The sequence below is a fragment of the Rhopalosiphum padi genome, chromosome 4 (assembly GCF_020882245.1).
Source record: "Rhopalosiphum padi isolate XX-2018 chromosome 4, ASM2088224v1, whole genome shotgun sequence".
NCBI lineage: Eukaryota > Metazoa > Arthropoda > Insecta > Hemiptera > Aphididae > Rhopalosiphum > Rhopalosiphum padi.
The window spans coordinates 25,075,387-25,095,157 of NC_083600.1; the positions used below are offsets into that span (position 1 = coordinate 25,075,387).

The following is a 19,771-nucleotide window of genomic DNA, read 5'->3' on the forward strand; positions in this document are numbered from 1 at the left end:
CCCTTTTTCTAAGTCAAAAAATCTCACTGCCAAAGGAAAAAATTTGCGATTGCCTTTATTTGATGCATCAGTTGATAAAGAAAACGGTAAATTTATTGGATATTTAAGTTTTTTAAGGGGAACTTCGATTGCAAAAGGACAAAGCACATTTTGTACAAGAGCTTCCATCTTTGTTCTACCAAGTCTAATTTTTTTGGCCAAAGTAGCATCACTAAAATGTTTTAATTCCAATTTTACGCCACAATCAGTTGATAAATAGCTATGATGATGCTTAACACAGTGAAAACACTTACTAAGTTCTATCGCGGCAACTGCGTCATTCTCTTTTATGTCTTGAGTAACAAAATAATTTTTTATTACCGCTGATTTTTGTCTACTTTGGACAGTTGAAATATGTTTTTTCGAATTTGAATGGGACTGAACTGCGTTAACGCCGTCATATTTTACACTAAATACATTCATACAATAAATACAACGAGCCTTATTTATATCGTCATGTTTAGCAAGCCAATTAGAAAATCTAGAGTCTTTCATCCAATTGTCATTGAATATACAATTTCGTAAACGTCTCTTTTTTAATGGGGTGGTTGGTTTATCGTAATTATTAGAATCACTGTCACTCATTTTAACAAATAAAAATGGATACAAAATAAACACACAAACCCGATCGAAATACGTACATACTACACTGTGATGCACTGACGCCAACGGGAAACTAAATACTAAATTTACTGATTGTGTTGTAACATTAAATATATATTGTATAATTCGTAATATCGTATCATAAGTTTATAAATACTATTCTAAAAGACTACTAATAATAATATTGTCGTGCCGATGAGGAATACCGAGAATTGCCGACTTCGATAGTTATCATATCGTAAATTAGGTTTTACCATTGATTATAATTTATAATTTAAAAATACCACGAACTATGATTATGATCATAGTTCGTGATAAATACTAGTATTTATAATCAATACAAGTTTATTAAATTCTCTTGCATTTTATAAACACACCAATACTAATTATTATTATTTTTCTTACAAGTTAAAACTCAATGATAAATTTTAAATTACCGGTTTTTTAAAGGCCGGTAGAGGGTTGTTACCGGCAACCGGCCATCAACCTTAATTTCCGGCTAGGCCGGTCAAAAACCGGCCGGTTGGCAACCCTATAATCATAGAACATAAGCATGGTGGATATATCCACCCATAGACCTATAAACTTTATAGGTGTATGTATCCACCTTGAACATAGTAGAAGCGAGAAGTGACAGGCGACAGCTATCAAAATCCCATAATGTAGTGATAAATATTTTAGTCGACCTTGAAATGTTGCTATATGGCGTATGCTCGAATATTAGACGTCTATGCGGCATACAGGCCGCGGAGGCTCGGCATATTGTAACCGTAACATCATTGGAAATCCGTATTAAAACATGTTCTATGATGAATTAGATGCCGAGCACGAATTAAAAAAACAAACTTGGTTTAATTCACGGTCTTAAAAGATCTTCTAAGACCGTGGTTGAATTCGTGATGCAGTCTTCGCTACCAACATTATGTCGAGCCTCCCGCAAAATGAAAACAAATCGATCAGCTGTTTGACTGTCACTTCAATTATATTCTATGATGATAATGAATACGTCTTATCAATGATCAATTGATTATTATTTAAATATCTTTATTTTTATAATAATAATCTTTAATTCTTAAACTAATAATTCCATTACCGATAAAATAATGCTCAATTAGGACGTTAGGTAATAGGTATATTATTATTATCACCTTAACATTTAACACATCGCTGTAACCTTCATTCCACGTCTTGGTAGTATTGGAACCAAAATATAAGTATCTATTCGAAAATGACTTCAAAGGTAATTTCGGTGTACGAAAATACACAAAAGCTGGGTGCAGAATTGGCAAAAAATCTCTCGGAACTTGCCAATGATGTGTTAGCTGAAGGAGGAAATGCAGTTTTTAAAATTGGACTTTCTGGTATAATGATTTAAGTATTATTTTAACTGTATGAAAAATACATTAAATTGCATCAAAAATTATTTAAGGTGGATCGGTTGTGTCGCTTTTATCTGAATATTTAGCCAAAGTTGAAACAGATTGGTCAAAATGGAGATTTTTTTTTTGTGACGAAAGACTGGTGGAATTTAATGATCCAGAGTCTACATTTGCTCAGTACAGAGACAAATTTATCAGTAACCTTCCAATCAGTGAAGATCAATTCATTAAAATAAATCCTCAACTTTCTGGTAAATACCTAATACATGTTCTATGTGTAAAAATTAACTATGTGAATTAATATGTTATTGGATTTTGTATTGCAGTTGAAGAGGCAGCTAAAGATTATATCCAAAAGATGTCTGTTTATTTTGCACCTTATGATTTGCCTCGGTTTGACGCTTTGATATTGGGCGTAGGACCGGATGGACATACATGTTCTTTGTTCCCTGGACACAAATTATGTGAAGAAACATCAGTATGGGTAGCTCCAATTTCCGATTCACCAAAACCTCCTCCAAACAGAATTACTTTTACATTTCCAATCCTCAACAATGCTAGATATTGTGCATTTATAGCAACTGGTAGCTCAAAAGCTGATATCTTGAAGGTACAATTCTGAATGTAAATTTCACTAATATGAGGATCATCAAATAATATAATATTTTAATATTTTTAGCGTATTCTTAAAGATGGTGAACAATTACCAGCCAATTGTGTACAGCCAGTAAATGGTAGTGTACAATGGTTATTAGATGAAGCTGCAGCCAAGCTATTACAAGAAGAAACATCTTTGTAAATTATTTATGTTACTTAAAACAAGGTATTGGTTAAGAATGGAAATAATTTATTTTTTACATTTTGGTGTTTGATAAATTTTGCCCTGATAAAATTCATACTCTATTTGTAATTATTTTATTTTATGTGTGAAAGAAAACATCTATAACGAAGTAAATGATTTATAAATTATAACTATCAAATGTTTTTTATCTGGGAGTAAAAGATTTAAAATAATTTTTCTCTTCTGACCTTATAATAAAATTACTAAGATCATTGAAAATTATAACCAAATAACCATCATTAATACCAAATCAGAATTTTAACAAAATTTTGAATTGATATCTGAAATTTTACGCACATAGAGCCAGACTTCAGTTTTAGAGTGAGCTCCCAACTATAACATTGAAAATTTATTATAAATTTATTTAAAATTTGGATTGTATGGAATAGTCAATACATAATTTTCACTACTTAAAAAATGTTATTTTGCATTTTTTAGAAATGCATACATTTAAAAGTATATTTTAGATTTTTAAATATATAGAACTAAAGTGTATTTTATTGTAACTTAATAAGTTATGAAACACAAAATATCTGTATATTATCTCGTCTTATCTTATCAGTCACTAGGGCTTCACTGTATAGAAAAAATTATAGATTAACAAAAAAATTCCAACACAAAAAAAAATATTTTTTAAAGCACTATTGTGTTGGTTTACTCAAAAATGAGGTTAGGAAACTTACAATTATTAATGGATATAGGGTAAACAAAAAATGACAATGTTAATAAATAAATAAAACTAGTGCATATTAATATATAACAACAAATATTTTAAAAATATTAAAATATAAAAACTTTTGAGCATATTTTCCTTTTTTTTTAAAGTATTAATTCCCTACAGTACTAAATTACAATATATTATTATTATATATATAAATCAGACCAGCATAAATATAAAGAAGCGTATCTTCCACTATTATATTAGTTAATTTTTTATACGAAATATCAATTTAACACATATATTAAATCATTTTTAATTTAATTAAGTATTATTTTAATTAAATATAAATTTTTGAGATCTGAAAATATTTATTCAGTAGATGTTGAGAGTATACTAAAATATATTCTTGGCATACATATAGGAGTAACCATAATGAAACTCTAAAAAGTAGACACAAGTACAATATAATTGTAATTAAAATATTTATTGAAAAATTCAAACACATTCTTAGTTTTAAACTAATAATGTAAAAAGAAATCATAATTATTTATTTTTATAATTTTTCAAAGTGAGACTTTATAAAACAAATAATCATATTAACTTAATTAAATAATAAATAAATTTCCTAAATAATTATATATTGAGTTATTGAGTACCTATAAGAAATTGTAGTTAGATTTACAAGGACTAGAAAAATATTAATGGCATATAGCAAAATAGCAAATACTAATTAATGCAATATTTAAGATTTAAGTAAGAAGATTACTAATGTCAATATTTAGGAATAGGTATATATATCCATTAGCATGTACAATATTTTGCCCATCAATTAAAATATTTTTGATAATAATTCTAATGTTAACATTAATCTTTAATAATATATAAACCATAATCAGTCTTATCTATACATATTTGTAACAATATTATGTAGTATTTTTATATTATTTTGTCAAATTTATATGTTAAGTAATTTATTTTATCAACTCAAATATAAAGAAAATTTAAATCAGAACTTATGCCTAATAGATCTTAGTAATTTTTAATGAATATAAGTATTAAAAATAATGATTTTGTAATCTATGAAATAGATAGATAATACCTAAATAAACTATAATTTGTATAACACTTAAAATAACTGTTTAAAAACTTCTTCATAATTATTACAAATTTATTGATAATGGAATGATATACATATATAACATATAATGTATATTGTATTTAAATTTTTATTTAAAATGATAGATAGTTTTCACATTTATTAAAAGTGCAATATTTTAAATGCCTCAATGTCAACAGCACAAAAATAAATAAATTATAAGAATTTTAAAATTTTTTTTTGATACATGCTCAATATCTGGTTAAATTTAATTTGAGCACCACATATATTATTGAGTTATAACTAAAAAAATATGTACAGTTTAAGTATCATCAAAATGGGGAGTAAAAATTATTCTTAAAAAAAAAATCAATAAGATAAATCTTGTTTACAAAATTGAAAAACATTTATTTTTGAACAAAGAGAACAAAAATGGTTTTACAAACAACAATATTTTACAAAACAAAAGTGTCACGCATGACTAGGAACAAACTTAAACAATTTTTCTGAAAAAAAAAATATATTGCAGTTTTTAAGGGATTGAGTTAAAATCGGTTAAATTTTTATAAAGAAAATTAGGTTAAAAATTACAATATATTTATTAACCTTGAGAATATTCTTTTAATAATTTTATGACCAATTCTAAGTGTACAGCAGGCAAGTCAAAGAATTTAAAGACAATACTTAAACCCTTTAATTGGATTTCATATAAACCTAGTTAATTTATCTTGGAAAAATTATGTTACATCTGGAATGTTGGTAGAAAAAGCATTTATATTAAGAGACAAAAAAAATAAATAAAAGTTTATAAGAATCTATTAAATTATGTTGAGCCTAAATTTGACTGGTAACAATGTCAAGATGTATTTTAAAAAAGCATTGTGATAATATATAATTAAATATTAGGATAATTATTAATTATAATATAAATATTATTTATGTTAGCATTTGACATTTTCTCAACATAAGTAATAATCAAACTTAATATTTTTTCTATCCTTATGGCTATGGTAACCATGACTGTAATGTAAATTTCTACCCTTTCAGATCACTTTTGTTCAAGACATACTGCCCCAAAATTTAACCACCAATAAATTTTTGTAATATTTAAATAATATTTTAAAAACATGAAGGAGAAATATTGAATGTCAAGAGATAAATAAATATGAAGAAGTTTAAATAACATATGTTATGACATAGTAACCCCAAGTGCTTCACGGCATCGTTCATAAACGACATAACTTATACTAACTGCAGGGGCTACTTTCATAAAATTTGGAGTGATGCCTCGATACAAACCAACTATACCTTCTTTTACCCAAATTTCTCTAAATACTGACATCATTGTCCTTGTATCAGGACCTTCTAAATCTGAAACAATAATAAATCAATTGAAATGAAATTTATTATAATATAAAAGTAATAACTTACGAGGTGCCTGAAGACGTGTACGGACAAGAGCTAAAGGGTATGAACACACCTGGCCACAAGTACTGGAAACAGTACCACACGCTAATAATAATGGCATTCCAGGTTTTTCGCCATTGTTATGTGAAGCAATATAGTTATTTTTTAATGTCTACAAAATAATAACAAAATAATTGTTAAAATAATGTAGTTTTAATGAATATGTTGACTACTAAACTTGTATTAATTTAATTTTGAATTTAAAACATGTAAAAATATTTTATACCAACTATCAGTGTCATGACTCATGATAAACTTAAATTTTTTTTAGAGGTACGTATTCCATCCAAAACCCAAAAAACTATAAAGACATTTAATACCATATTTTTAACCACCTGTTGTAGTAAAAAATACTAGTTAACTAAAAATTATTACCAATTGTCAACCCATAATTAAGGATATTTTATTAAATATAATAGTTTATAAAGATGTCAGCACACTATTAGTTTACTTTTTATGACCTATGTATAACAATCACATATTGTGTTCTGTGGGACCAAATTTTTATGATGAGGTCTTAATGTTAACAACATTATTTGTGATATACTGATGTACTACATTTTTAAAGTGTAATATTGTGACTTTTAACTTGCATAAAAATTTAAATATTGTAAAAATAATTAGTTCAATCACATAATATTATCAACTTTAAGTATTAATTTGTTGTTGCACTTGGGCAAAAGAAAGAAAACTAATAGTGCTCTGACATCCTTTTGGATAGATTTGTTTTATACAAAGTTATATATTAGGTAAGCGTTTTTCAACCAATGGTATGTGTACCACTAGTGGTACACAGAAGGCTCAAAGGTGGTACATGAAGATTACATATATAAACATATATAGTTCTTAATTAAACCTAATAAACGCTCCGGTACATAACTGATTATGTATACATTTATTATAAGTAAAATCAGAGCTTACTAAATCAAAAGATATATAAAATGTTTAGGTGATACTTGGACATTTAAAGGTTAAAAACCGCTGTACTAGGTGATCCATTTCAATGTCTAATATTTGTTATTTCAAAAAATTTAACTTTTAAAATATTTTTTTGCAATTGTAAGACTCTAATATAACAACTTAATATTATTGTAATTTTTTAAGTTTTTATTTTTTTTTTAATAACAATGTACATTTTTAATTTCATATTTCAAAGCAAAATATTTTTAATACACTTCAATACATAATCAACAAATCTCAAATGACTAGTTAATTAGGTAATAGTATTTTAAGTTTAGATGAGTAGATAAGAATTTCACAGGAGTACCTAGAAAATGGTTGGTCCACTGACCACTTCTTCGCTTATCTTAACATTAAATTCTTTTATTATTTTCACAATTTTACTCATTGATATTCTTGAAATAAAAGTGAGCATTTATCATGTCGGTTACATACTTAATAAGACATGTCAAAACAAATTAAGAAGTTCTTCAAAGACTTGGAGAAACTAGAAGCTTTCTGAAGATATTAAAAATAAGAATAATCAAGCTACTTGAACATACTATACTCTACCATAACATTATACTTTGCAAAATAATAAAAGGTATAACTTTTTAAAGGAAATTGAATTATTTAACCTAATATAAGTATACATTTATCCAAACTTGAATTAAAATGTATATATAGTGTCAATTAATAACTAATGGCCTAGTAGCTGATGTAATTATGTTCGATAAAAAAAATAAATTAAATAAATAAAAGGTGAAAAACATTCTACCTCAGAATATAAAATTAAAAATGTATGGTATCATTCAAAAACTTTAATACTTTTTGAAAAATAATGATTATAGACACTTAGATGGATCATTTTCAATAAAAAAAAAGAAAATCACCTCATAAACTGCAAGATCAATACCAGCGTATGGAAGTATACCTAAAAGATTGGGTACATAACCCCTATAAAAACTGCGCATACCTTCACGGTAATACATTTTTTGGATACAATCAAATATACCCTTGTATTGGTTACTTTTTCTAATGGCTAATCTTGTTTTTAAAACCTAAAAAAAAAACCATAAATATAATTCTAATTATAAAATTAATAGAGTAACATACTTCTAAGGGATAAATTAATGATTGACTAAAACCTCCTGCAAGTGATCCTGCCATAAATCTTTCAAATATTGTTAAGTCTTTAGTTCTCGAACCTCGAATAAGGCGTTTAGCTTGTTCATAAGCCATAAATTTAAACGCAGACTCTGGAGCTATTTTGAGTACATTAATACCATTTCCACGCCACATACCTCGTTTGCCTCCTTCTTTTAACATGCTTTTGAAACATGTTGTTATATTGCTATGTTGATTGCCGTATACCTAAGACACATTATAAGCTATTTTTACAGTTAAGTAATAATTATTTTATTCATTACTTCAAAGACAACTCAAAAATACTACTTCATGTCTATTTAAATTCAAATAAATTGGGTATATTGTATTGTTTAAAATTAAAATTATAAGATACATAATATAATATAATAACTTAGATTAAGTTATAGATTATTTTTCTATAAATTAAATTGCCTTACTTGTAAAAATACTTTAAGTCTATCTAAAGGTGCAGTAAAAGTTCTTGAGACAGCGCCAGCTACACCACCAGATACAAGATGACGCCACCACATCCCTGTTATCATTTCGGCTTGGGTAAAATCATCTGGCACATTCATATCTTCCCCAATATCTATAAACTAAAAAATGCAATTTAACATTAATTATCAAAAAAAAACCTGAATATATATATAGTTTTGATACAAATCTGTTTTAAAATTTTGATAAACATTATTTTATTTTACTGTACTTATTTTAACAAATAAACTTTATTATTGTGTTTAAATTATAATGGTCTTAGGTAAGGACCTCAAGGGATTGCGCATATGTATGACATTTTGTGTCTTGTGTTATAAAAAATAATAATCTGAGATATTGCTTAAAACAAATTGCCTTAAGCCTCGCTCCACTTTAAACCCAGCTCTGATTTAAATTATTCACTTTTATTAGAACTGAATCATAATAAATAACGGGATAAATAACAATATATTACACAAATATAAAGTAAATAATATGTATTATACATTAGTTTTTATAAAAATCCAGTAAGAATTAAATCAAATTGGAATTTTCCCAAATTGCTTAGAAAGATTAGTTATTTGTTAATTGTATTTTATTAATAGTGTCAAACAAAAAACGATTTTGACCTTGGATTAAGTGAGCTCAACCTACAGATACCTGCCAAGTGCATAGTACATTATTAGTAATATATTAAAATCTTGTTTAAATTTGAAATTAATCCTTTACAGTCATTTTACAAAACTAACTGAAATAATTAATTTTCTTATAAAATATCAATATTACAAAATATAACGATAAAAAAATTAAAACTAAAATCTTTAAAAATTTTTAAAATGTTAAATTAGTAGGCTTAGTAAAGCATAATAGTTAATTATTCATTATTTAAATAATAATACACAGTAATTTACTTTATCATGAATATTATTTAGTTAAAAAGTAGGTGCTAATACAATGTATTCATTTATCTATTATAACTGATAAGATTGAAAGCAATTAAATAAACAAGGAAGAGTTCTTGATAAAATTGCATATTTAAATAGTAGACCAAAGTCCCTAGGAACTATTTAACTATAATGCTATTAACAATGCATTACAATATTTTTATTTAAAAGTTTGTGCGTAAATAAGTGTTATTTACAAATCATTACAAAAAAATATTCATAATTATATATTTTATTTAATAAAAATTATTAATATACGTATTCATATTGTCTTTTAAGAATACAAATAAAATTATTATTTAAAATTACAACAAAAATGTATGAGCAACTTTTAAGTCGTATATATGTTACTTTTTGGTAAAAGAAAAATCAATCATTTTATATAAAATTAAATTAAATACCTTTCTTTTATTATATTAATTTTAATGTATAATTTTTTTAGAAGGCGTATTTTATTAAGTACTTACTTTATTTGAAACCATTTGTTTATAAAGTTCTAAATACGATTTATAAATATCACAGCACGAAAGACAATTTTCTTCGTAATCAAAATTACATAAACCGTCAATTTCGTCTTGATCAAGTGAGTATTTTAAAATTTTAAAATTATGTGTATCCATTATTGGTTTTAATTAAAAAAAAAAAGTAATAATAATAATTATAGAAACGCGAATAAAATTTACTACATCACATAGACAGTCTACTAAAATACTTCTTTGCACAGGTCTAAAACAGAACGCTGCTGAATGTCAATTGGCGGGGGCAGTCACACACGTGATACAAGCGTATAATTATCGAACTACATAACATTCGCAACGTAAAAACTATTTAGTGTTTCTCATTTTTAAATTTTTATTATTTTTCATATATTGATTAAATGTAAACTCGATTATTTTGATTATAAATAAATTTCAATCACTTAATACATAGTTATCAAAATGTCATACTTACAGTTGAATGCCTCCAATATTTAATTAAGTCGTGTAAGTCTGTAAAAGGGCAGTAAAGTAAAAAATCTCTCCATTCTTCAAAGCTAATTTCTAAACTACCATCTTTATCCATCCTAAAGTATACATAAAAAAAAATACATAAACCAACTTAATTTATTGATTTACTTTAAAACATCAACTCTGAATTTACCTTTTAAGAAGTTTTATAGCTTCAGCATCGTCAATTTCAATTCCTAATTCTTGAAAAGCTCTTATAAGCTCATATTGATCAATTTTACCTAAAGAAATTGTAAATAAATATACTTGAAAAATAATTTATATTTAATTATATAATTTATACTTAAAAATAAATCGTAAACTATAATTTTTCCCTTTTAATTATAATTTCGAAAATGTGCCAAATGTGGTAAAACTAATAAAATATAATGTTTCAGAAACAACAAATTATTGTAATATATAGTGTAGTTTTTCCTCTTGTTTTAATATATTTATATATCCGCAATGCGCAGTGCTGAATATGTAAAGCGTATTAATTATCATACAATTTAAAAATCATAAACTTATGATATACATACAGCCACACAAGCTAAATTATAAATAGTATATTAATTATATTTGAAATTTCATTAATTTAACAATAAAAAAAATCTTAGTTTTTATTTAAAATAAACTCGTAATTACTAAAACTACTAAATAATAATTATGTAAATGATATCTTATTCACCTAAAATTTAAATTGCCAATTCAGTATTATATAAATCATAATTTAAAGTAAAAATTACACTAGGTATACGAACATAATAAATATTATTTCTTAATAAGATATATTATAAAACTGTACTCAATCGATTGAAATATTAACCTTATATTTATATTTTCCTATTTCATTAAATTTTAGTACTTATAAAAAGACCAATTTAAACATAAATGTACTTATTTTTCACCTAAAAATTATTTTTAAAATTTCCAATTTAACTACAGTTTTAACATAATAAACCTTATGTTATTTTTTTAGGAGCTTTCATAACCATATGGCATATACTATACCTAAATATAAAAACATTACACCATAGACAAAACTAGACCAATATTTTTTGAGCGAGAGTATATGTGTGGGGGGGGGGCATAAAAAGTGAAGAGCTCAAAGATAGCTGGGAACATAATAAGAACTTATTTTTCTCAGTATACAGTATAGTTACGTTAAAATATAACATTATAAGTGTTATAACTTATAACCTAACGAAATATGACGATATTATTATCCATTTCATAATATGTATAGTATAATACCAATGACTGAAATTATTATACTAGGAAATACTACCTCATATTTTATACATTAATAATATTTTTAAAATATCGAATATTTTTATTAATTATTTTTGATATAAAGCGGTAATATAATTTATAAATTTAATGTAAAAAGGAAATCCAATAATCAACTTAAATCAGTTCTAATTAATTTTTGAACTGCGATATATACTTGTTTTTGAGTCTTAAATAAGTAATAGGTATTCTTAACCTTAAAACACAATCTTATGCCAATACAAATCATTATATATAGAGTCCGGTTTTTAAATGTAAGGTTTAATACGTGTCTATTTAAAACGTATTAACCTATTCAAACCCATAAGTTTATTATGTTAATTCAATTTTGATAATTAAATAAGTAATTGCTATCATAATTCAACTCATAATTGCTATAACTACGCGATTTATCATACAGTTTTAAGGTAATATAATATACAACACATCATCATACTTATTTTCTCATAACAGTCATAACATAATACATACTAGTATACTACATACATTATACTCTTCATTACGTATTATATTTACAATTTGATTTGTAATTCAATCCAGAAATATAAAAACTAGATCAGATTATAACATTAGGTCAGTGACGTCATTTTAAAAAGGGAGGGGAAAAAATAGAAATTGCTTCTATCAGATTAAAAAACAATATTTTTTGAAAAAAAATTATTACTAATATTAATTATTATTTTGAGAAAATGTAATTTCTTGTCGTTATTAGGAAATTAAATTATTATCATAATAATAATTAATATTAAGAGGACGTTATACCCGCATGTGTTGTCTACTTGTCTCTGGCTTAAAAATGTAGATCATAGCAAATTTGCGTTTAGCAGAACACATTTTGTAATGTTACTGATGTTAACTTTAATATTAGAGTAAATTTACCTATTATCAAATTTAAAGGTAAGAATATTATCTATAAAATATCATATGCTTTTATTGATATCATTTTAAAGTGAGTGATAGCTGTAAAATATTACAACTTTAAAATATTCATAACTCACTTTAAAATGATAATATCAAAAGCATATGACATTTTCTAGATAATATTCTTACCTTTAAATTTGATAATAGGTAAATTTACTCTAATATTAAATCTAACATCACAAAATGTGTTCTGCTGAACGCAAATTAGCTATGATCTACATTAGTAAGACAGAGACATCTCATGCGGGTATAACATCCTCTTAATAGTTTTTGAGTTCGAAATATACTAAATATAGAAACTTTTGTGTGTATAAAAGATTTTATGTAAGTGGTATGTGTGTCTGTGAATTAACATATTATAAACAATAAACATTAATATAACATTAATTATTATTATACCTGATTATACGATACTATGTATTTTTAAATGCGAGATAGTATTGTGTATTTTATTTTTTCATTCGAATTTAATGACGTTAATATTTTTATACTTTATATTTTATATATAGGAACACATTATTTACAACAATTTGTAAGCGGGCACGAGGCATGTAAAACGACAATAATATTATAAACCAATTTTATTTTATTTCTAAACTTAAGATTCTGAGCGGTCAGCGGAGTGATAAATATATTAATTTTTTGTGTGTATACGCAATAACTAATGCATAGGCGCAATTTGAGTTTTAAATTTGGAGGGCTATTATAATTTGCATGTATGTACTGGGTGTATGCTCCCCGAGTCCTGAGATATATAAAGGTGGAAGGGGATAATACAAACCATTTGGGGGGGGCTATGATTGATTTTGAGGGGGCATATCCCCCCAATCCCCTCTCAAATTGCGCTTATGAACTATTGTCTAATAAGTAAACGAAAAAATGTTTCGATTTTAAACTTTGAAAGTAGTTTCTGACAGCAAGTTAAAGAACAAAACTTAAATAATTTTTCAAAATAATTAGGAAAAACAAACAAAAATTAAGGAAAACCGGAAATTTTAACCAGTTTTTGCCAATATCTTTTGTTTTTGGTGTAACTTAAAAATGAATATCTTTAGGTATTTAAAATTTCCACAGAATATATATGTCAGCGTTTCCTACACTTCATATAATTTCCAAAATATTTTGACTCTGTATTATTTTTATTAGTTTTTTTTATAGATTACAATAAAAAAATATTCACTAGTTCGAAATTCTTGAAAATAAAAAATAAAAAATCCCAATTATGTTACTCTTAAAAATCTGTAAAAAAATATTAAAAATATAGGAGCTCAATTATTTTATATACATTAAAAATTAAAAATTTTACAATATTCATCAGAATCATAATAATTTACTAACTACAAGAATTATTTTGTAATAAAATTTTTTTAAGTGTTCAACTTTTATAGCTAAGGTTTAAAAATGTAATACAATGTTCTCCTTAAATAGTTCATGCTGAAACTCAAAATTTAAAAATATACAATCACAATTATTTTTTTTTATAGATATTTGCAATTCAAATTTAGATTAAATTACCTACATATTTTAATGACAAATAACAATATTAATTATTTTGATATAATTTAAAAATATTTTTTTTTTTTATTTTCAACTTTAATGTTAATTATGAACTTTACTATATCATACAATAACATTTTTAAAATATGTAGATTCATTTTGAAATATTATATATTAATACCCTGAACCTATTCAAACTGTACATTTAAACAATATTTACAGTAATATGTATTAACTTGGAAGTATATAACATGGTATAAATATAATATATTATTGTAATAATTAAATACCAATAATATAATACACGCAATATTTTTGGAAAAATGAAATCAACTCATTGTAACATCAATATTAAAATAAACAACTTTAATAGCTATATCAAAAATTCCAAAAACATATTGTAACATATACTTAGTGAAATAGACTGAAGTCACCACTCAGAATCATTTTTTGTATACAATGATCTATCATTGAATTCAAATTTAACACATCCATTAATGACTCACTCGACACCTATTGTACAGCAGTGTGATACCTATTTTCCCACCTCTTTTTTATTTCATTCCAGTAGTAATAGTATGTATTAACTGACAGTTGATACATTATAAATTCTAAAAACAAAACAATCTTTATTTTTTATACATTGTTATTTTTAATCAAACAATTAATATTTTCATTGAAGATAATATTATAATCACATCAGACGATTCCCAAGCCAAAGTTTACACATGTTCACTTGCTCACAACAATTTAGGGACTTTATATTTTAAATATTTTCTGATAAAAAATATATATGAAATGTAATTTTTTTTATTGCTATACAATCTTTGGTCCCTGTAGTCAAAAATTACTTTAAATTAAATAAACTACTAAATATTCATTATAATATAATGGTTTTATTGAACTTATTCTACTCATTTAAAAATGTTTTTTCTACATTCATAATTTACAAAAATAAATTTGGTGGTACTTTAGGATTTTTATAGATACACTGTAATTTAGGTATATACATGGTCTAGGAACCTAGTCACCTAGATTGGAACATGCACTTTGTCCCAATTTCTTTTAATTGTACGCTGAGGAAATGGGTGAAGAGTGTATATACAAATAATTCAAGAAAAAACAAAACATATTTTTGTTTTAATTTATACACTGTCAGCACTCCTTTTAAAACACATAAAAGACTACCATAGATCACTTCAATATAGTATTCTAATCCAGATATCAATAAACATTTATATTAATCAAACAAAAAAATATCTTTTATCATCGGAATGTAAGATGCTCAAGGGATACCTATGACGCCTTCAAAGAAATAAAAACTAGCTCCCTCACAATTTTATTATTATACCCGATTTCTGCCTTATCCAAACGCGAGTATGGATAATAAAATAGCTACACATTCTGAAAAAATAACATGGTGATATTTGTTTAACCCAATAATCAACACTTGAGATTTGTCAAGAGTTATTAATTTATAAGTGAATATAGACATTTATAGCGTATGATTAGCATAAATGAAATTGTTTCAGATATTATGTTTTTATGTTTTAGTTAATTGATAAATCTAAAATATCTCAAAAATCATAAGTTAAATACCAGATTAAATTCCTTGTCATTTTAGAACTTTTAAAATTTATCAATTGAATGTTATCTAACAACATTCAGTTTTTAGTAGAGCAAGGAAATTATTTCCTTTTAAAAAATGTTTTCTTAATTATAACTTATAAGTGTTCATAAAAATAACATAAAAACCTAATTAACTTTGTACTAATATTTTAACTAAATATCTTATTTTAAATTACACTGCTTGTTTTCTAAACAATTATACATAACCACTATAGTAAATAACTTTTTTAAGTAGTACTATATAAACTATAAATGAACAAATACTGAAGCCTGAAGAGCTCATTGCAACTTTTAGAATACTTTAAATAATCCTCATTTAGAACAAGTTTGAAATATAAAATAAAAACCTAGGAAGTTACTCTGTTGTACTTTAGGTTTAGGTATATCCTGTTATTATTTAACTTGAATTCAATAATAAATCAATTTTATGAAAAACAATATTGAGTAGAAATAAAGTGTCAGATTTAAAATAATGGCAAAAACTTCAAGTCCTATTGATAATTTTTTTTGAAATTATCTTATTTAATCAAAATTTGAACATCAAATGTTTTTAAAAAAAAATATTAATACACATTTATTGAATTGTAATATATTTTAATTAATAAGCAAAAGTTATATAATCATATATACAGAATGATTCTTTTATCAAACAACACTCATTATTTCAAAAAGTATTAATGTTTTTGAAAATATTTTTTTACATAGTGTCAAGTTGTTAAAAAACAACGTTTTTATTAAAAATATTTTTTATCATAATTTTTTAAGTTTTTTACTTTTTTGAATGACAACATAGTATTTTAATTTCATATTCCAAAGCAGAATAATTTTCTGAGTATTTTGATACATACAATTTGAATTTAGGGTGAGTAGTTTATTAGTAATACTTATTTAAAGTTTAGACAAGCGGAGTAGTGGTCAAACATTTTGCGGGGTAACCCCGTAACACTCCACTCCGCGCAACTTGAGGGGGGGATGATCTTAAATAAATGATTAACACATATTTCAAAATAAATAAGATATAATAGTTTGTAGGAGATTATAAATAAAAACTTAGTGTATACAATGTCAAAAAGTATATCAGAATATAACTACTATTTACAAAACTTATACTTTGGAACAACAAAACACAACATTTTGTAAATATTTTCTTTACCAAGTAATTCTATCTTAGTCTATGATAAATTACATTTAAACAAGAAAAGAACTACAGTAAATAAGATAACTTCTATTTAATAAGAAAGCCAAAAAGTGTTATATATTATTCAATAATTTCAATATTACTGGGAATATTAATATTTAGGGGCAATAAGCTGCAGCAAAAACATGCATTTTACCGAAGTGTCTAAAAATGATCAAATAGCTTGAAGTTTATATAGAATATTAATAAAACAAAAATTAATAAAATTGTACTTCAAAAAATATATACTTAATACAATATAAAATAATATATGTTAATTATATTATAATGATGATATAGATTCTAATAATTAAGGATATTTTATCCATGTCTTTATTATGACATTATCGCTAAAAAAAAAATTATACCTAATAACAATAAAAACCTATTATTACTTATTATTACTTATTATAGTTATATATATTTTTTTTATATATAAGCTTTGCTATACAATTAGTTTTGAAGTTATAAATTAAATATATAATGTAAAAATTATAATAAGAACATACTTTTAAAAATATGAATGTAAAACTATTAATTAAACTGTAAATGCAATAATAACAGAACATGTAATACCAAATATATTGTACTATAGTAAATGTCATCATAAAAATATTGATTTACACTTCATAGAACAGAAGAAAGTATACCTAGATATTAATTATTTTACTGACTTTGTAATTATTTATAATTTTCTGATTTAATTTGTAAATACAATCTATTCTATGACTCAAAATTTATAAATGTTTTTTTTAATCTATTAAATATACATACTACAAATAAAATATATAGTACTATTATTATTTGTCTTTCAATACATAGTTAACTTAATATTAAAGTTATAAATCATAATTATTTAAATTTAAGTGTTAGAATTTATTAAATTATTTCTTACCATCTTTATTTTTGTCAATGTTTGAAAAACTTAGCCTTAATGATTTTTCATGTTCTTTAACATAATGTATAAATTCGGCTAATGTAATTGAACCACTTTTAGTAGCATCAGACAGTTCTAAAAACTTCTATAAAACAAAAGAAAATATAAAATTAAATAATCTATTTATAATTTTAATTATATAATTTAGGGTGACCATACATCCCATTTAAAACAGAATTGTTTTTAGTTTTGAGTATAGTGTTCTATTTTCTCGACATACTACAAACAAGTTACTTTAGATCTCATTTTAATCTTATTATCTTCATATTATTTTTATGAAACAAATGTTGAATTCTAATAAATAATTGTTAGTGAGGCAGGTTATATCGCATTGAAGTTATGAATACCTACATTTACCATCACCCTTTACAACACCACATTTTGTCTAACAGGTACTTGGCCCATTATCTTAAAAATATAAAAGTTATTAAAGTTCTTCTATTTAAAAGTAAAATTAAAATTGTCATGTTCAAAAAAAAATAATATGGTCACCCTACATTAAAATCTATTTTCAAAAAAAGTAATTTACTTACTTGAGCATATTCTTTGTCATGCAATGCTATAGACAAATCATGTATATCAATTTTACCATTCTTATCCATATCGAGTGATTCAAATAATTTAGCCAAACGAATTTCATCCTCATTAGGAAGTTCATGTAGATAATGAGGTGGCATTACGCTTTCAGTATTACCAGGGCCAACAGGCACATGATGATTAATGGCGTTCACCATGTTAACTTAGTAGTAGTTAAATAAAATGTAATTTCAACTGTATTTCAATACTCTAACTAGAATTATACATAACAAATAAGTCAAAGATACATAAACATTTTATATAGGAAAAATAGAAAATTAAACTTTGAAATTTTTAAACGATAAATAATTAAAAGAAAATTGACTAGTTTTCCTTAAAAGGAAAATTTCATAAATTTGGGACAACTCGAATATCAACTCTCTAACTCTCATAAGTCAAAATCATCATTATCAAGACGTATCAATATTGTATCAACTTGATTTTCTTAACAATGTGATTACCATATACCACATTTAATAGAAAGAACCACGTTGATCATCATGGCATTCATTGATAAAAAGTCCGCCTTTTTAAATTTTAAATAAGTAATAGCATTGATTATATATTATAGTATAGTATTATAGTACTATATAATATAGTACTATATTATAGTATTTATAATAAATGGTAATAGGTACATTTTTAATTAATAATAATATTAAGTTAAAATTGTAATTGTTTTTATTTATTTTAATTTATGATACAAATGTAGTTTACCAACAGCCAAAAATTATTTTTTTATTTTTTTATCTTGATACAGGTTTTAATATTAAATTATGATCAGAAATTCAGAAATTGTCAGCAATAGTATTAGGTATACTATAATAGTTAGGAAGTAGGCGTGAACGCAGGAGGGGGCTGTTTAACCTCCCTTCCCCCCTGAAATTTTTTTCTGCGTTCGTACCTGCTAGGAAGTTATAACTGAATTCTAAATAAAATAAAATCTTTTATATTAGGTATTTAAAATCAATAAGCAAATACTTATTAACAGTATTTTTTACTTTAATAGAGATATAAGCTATGTCTTATGTTATATTTATAATTTATGATTAGTAAAATAGTAGATGAAACGTTTAAAAAATATTAATATACTAAAAATCGTTATACTTTTAACGCAAAAAATAATTTTTTAGAACTTAAACAGAAGCTCATATTTTAATATTTAC

The 19,771-nt window shown here is 24.5% G+C and overlaps 2 protein-coding genes and 1 long non-coding RNA gene across 3 annotated transcripts; 2 read left to right on the forward strand and 1 right to left on the reverse strand.

Moving 5' to 3' along the window:
* The first annotated feature begins 1,680 nt into the window (after window positions 1-1,680).
* On the forward strand, window positions 1,681-2,993 carry LOC132928927 (6-phosphogluconolactonase). The gene is made up of 4 exons (XM_060993877.1): window positions 1,681-2,003; window positions 2,072-2,272; window positions 2,348-2,631; window positions 2,701-2,993. The coding sequence occupies exons 1-4, from the start codon at window positions 1,871-1,873 to the stop codon at window positions 2,818-2,820; spliced, it is 738 nt and encodes a 245-aa protein (XP_060849860.1). The 5' UTR covers window positions 1,681-1,870; the 3' UTR covers window positions 2,821-2,993.
* Window positions 2,994-4,570: 1,577 nt separating this feature from the next.
* Window positions 4,571-19,004, reverse strand: LOC132928926 (calcium-binding mitochondrial carrier protein SCaMC-2). Its single transcript, XM_060993876.1, has 9 exons — window positions 18,563-19,004; window positions 17,988-18,114; window positions 10,733-10,820; window positions 10,544-10,655; window positions 8,612-8,770; window positions 8,142-8,399; window positions 7,919-8,086; window positions 6,051-6,198; window positions 4,571-5,990 (listed from the first exon to the last, which is right to left on the reverse strand). Exons 1-9 carry the CDS (start codon window positions 18,761-18,763, stop codon window positions 5,809-5,811), a joined length of 1,443 nt encoding a protein of 480 aa, XP_060849859.1. The 5' UTR covers window positions 18,764-19,004; the 3' UTR covers window positions 4,571-5,808.
* LOC132928929 (uncharacterized) lies at window positions 9,574-10,517 on the forward strand. The gene is made up of 3 exons (XR_009662069.1): window positions 9,574-9,949; window positions 10,035-10,175; window positions 10,317-10,517. It is a non-coding gene; the product is annotated as an uncharacterized LOC132928929 (long non-coding RNA).
* Window positions 19,005-19,771: the final 767 nt, after the last annotated feature.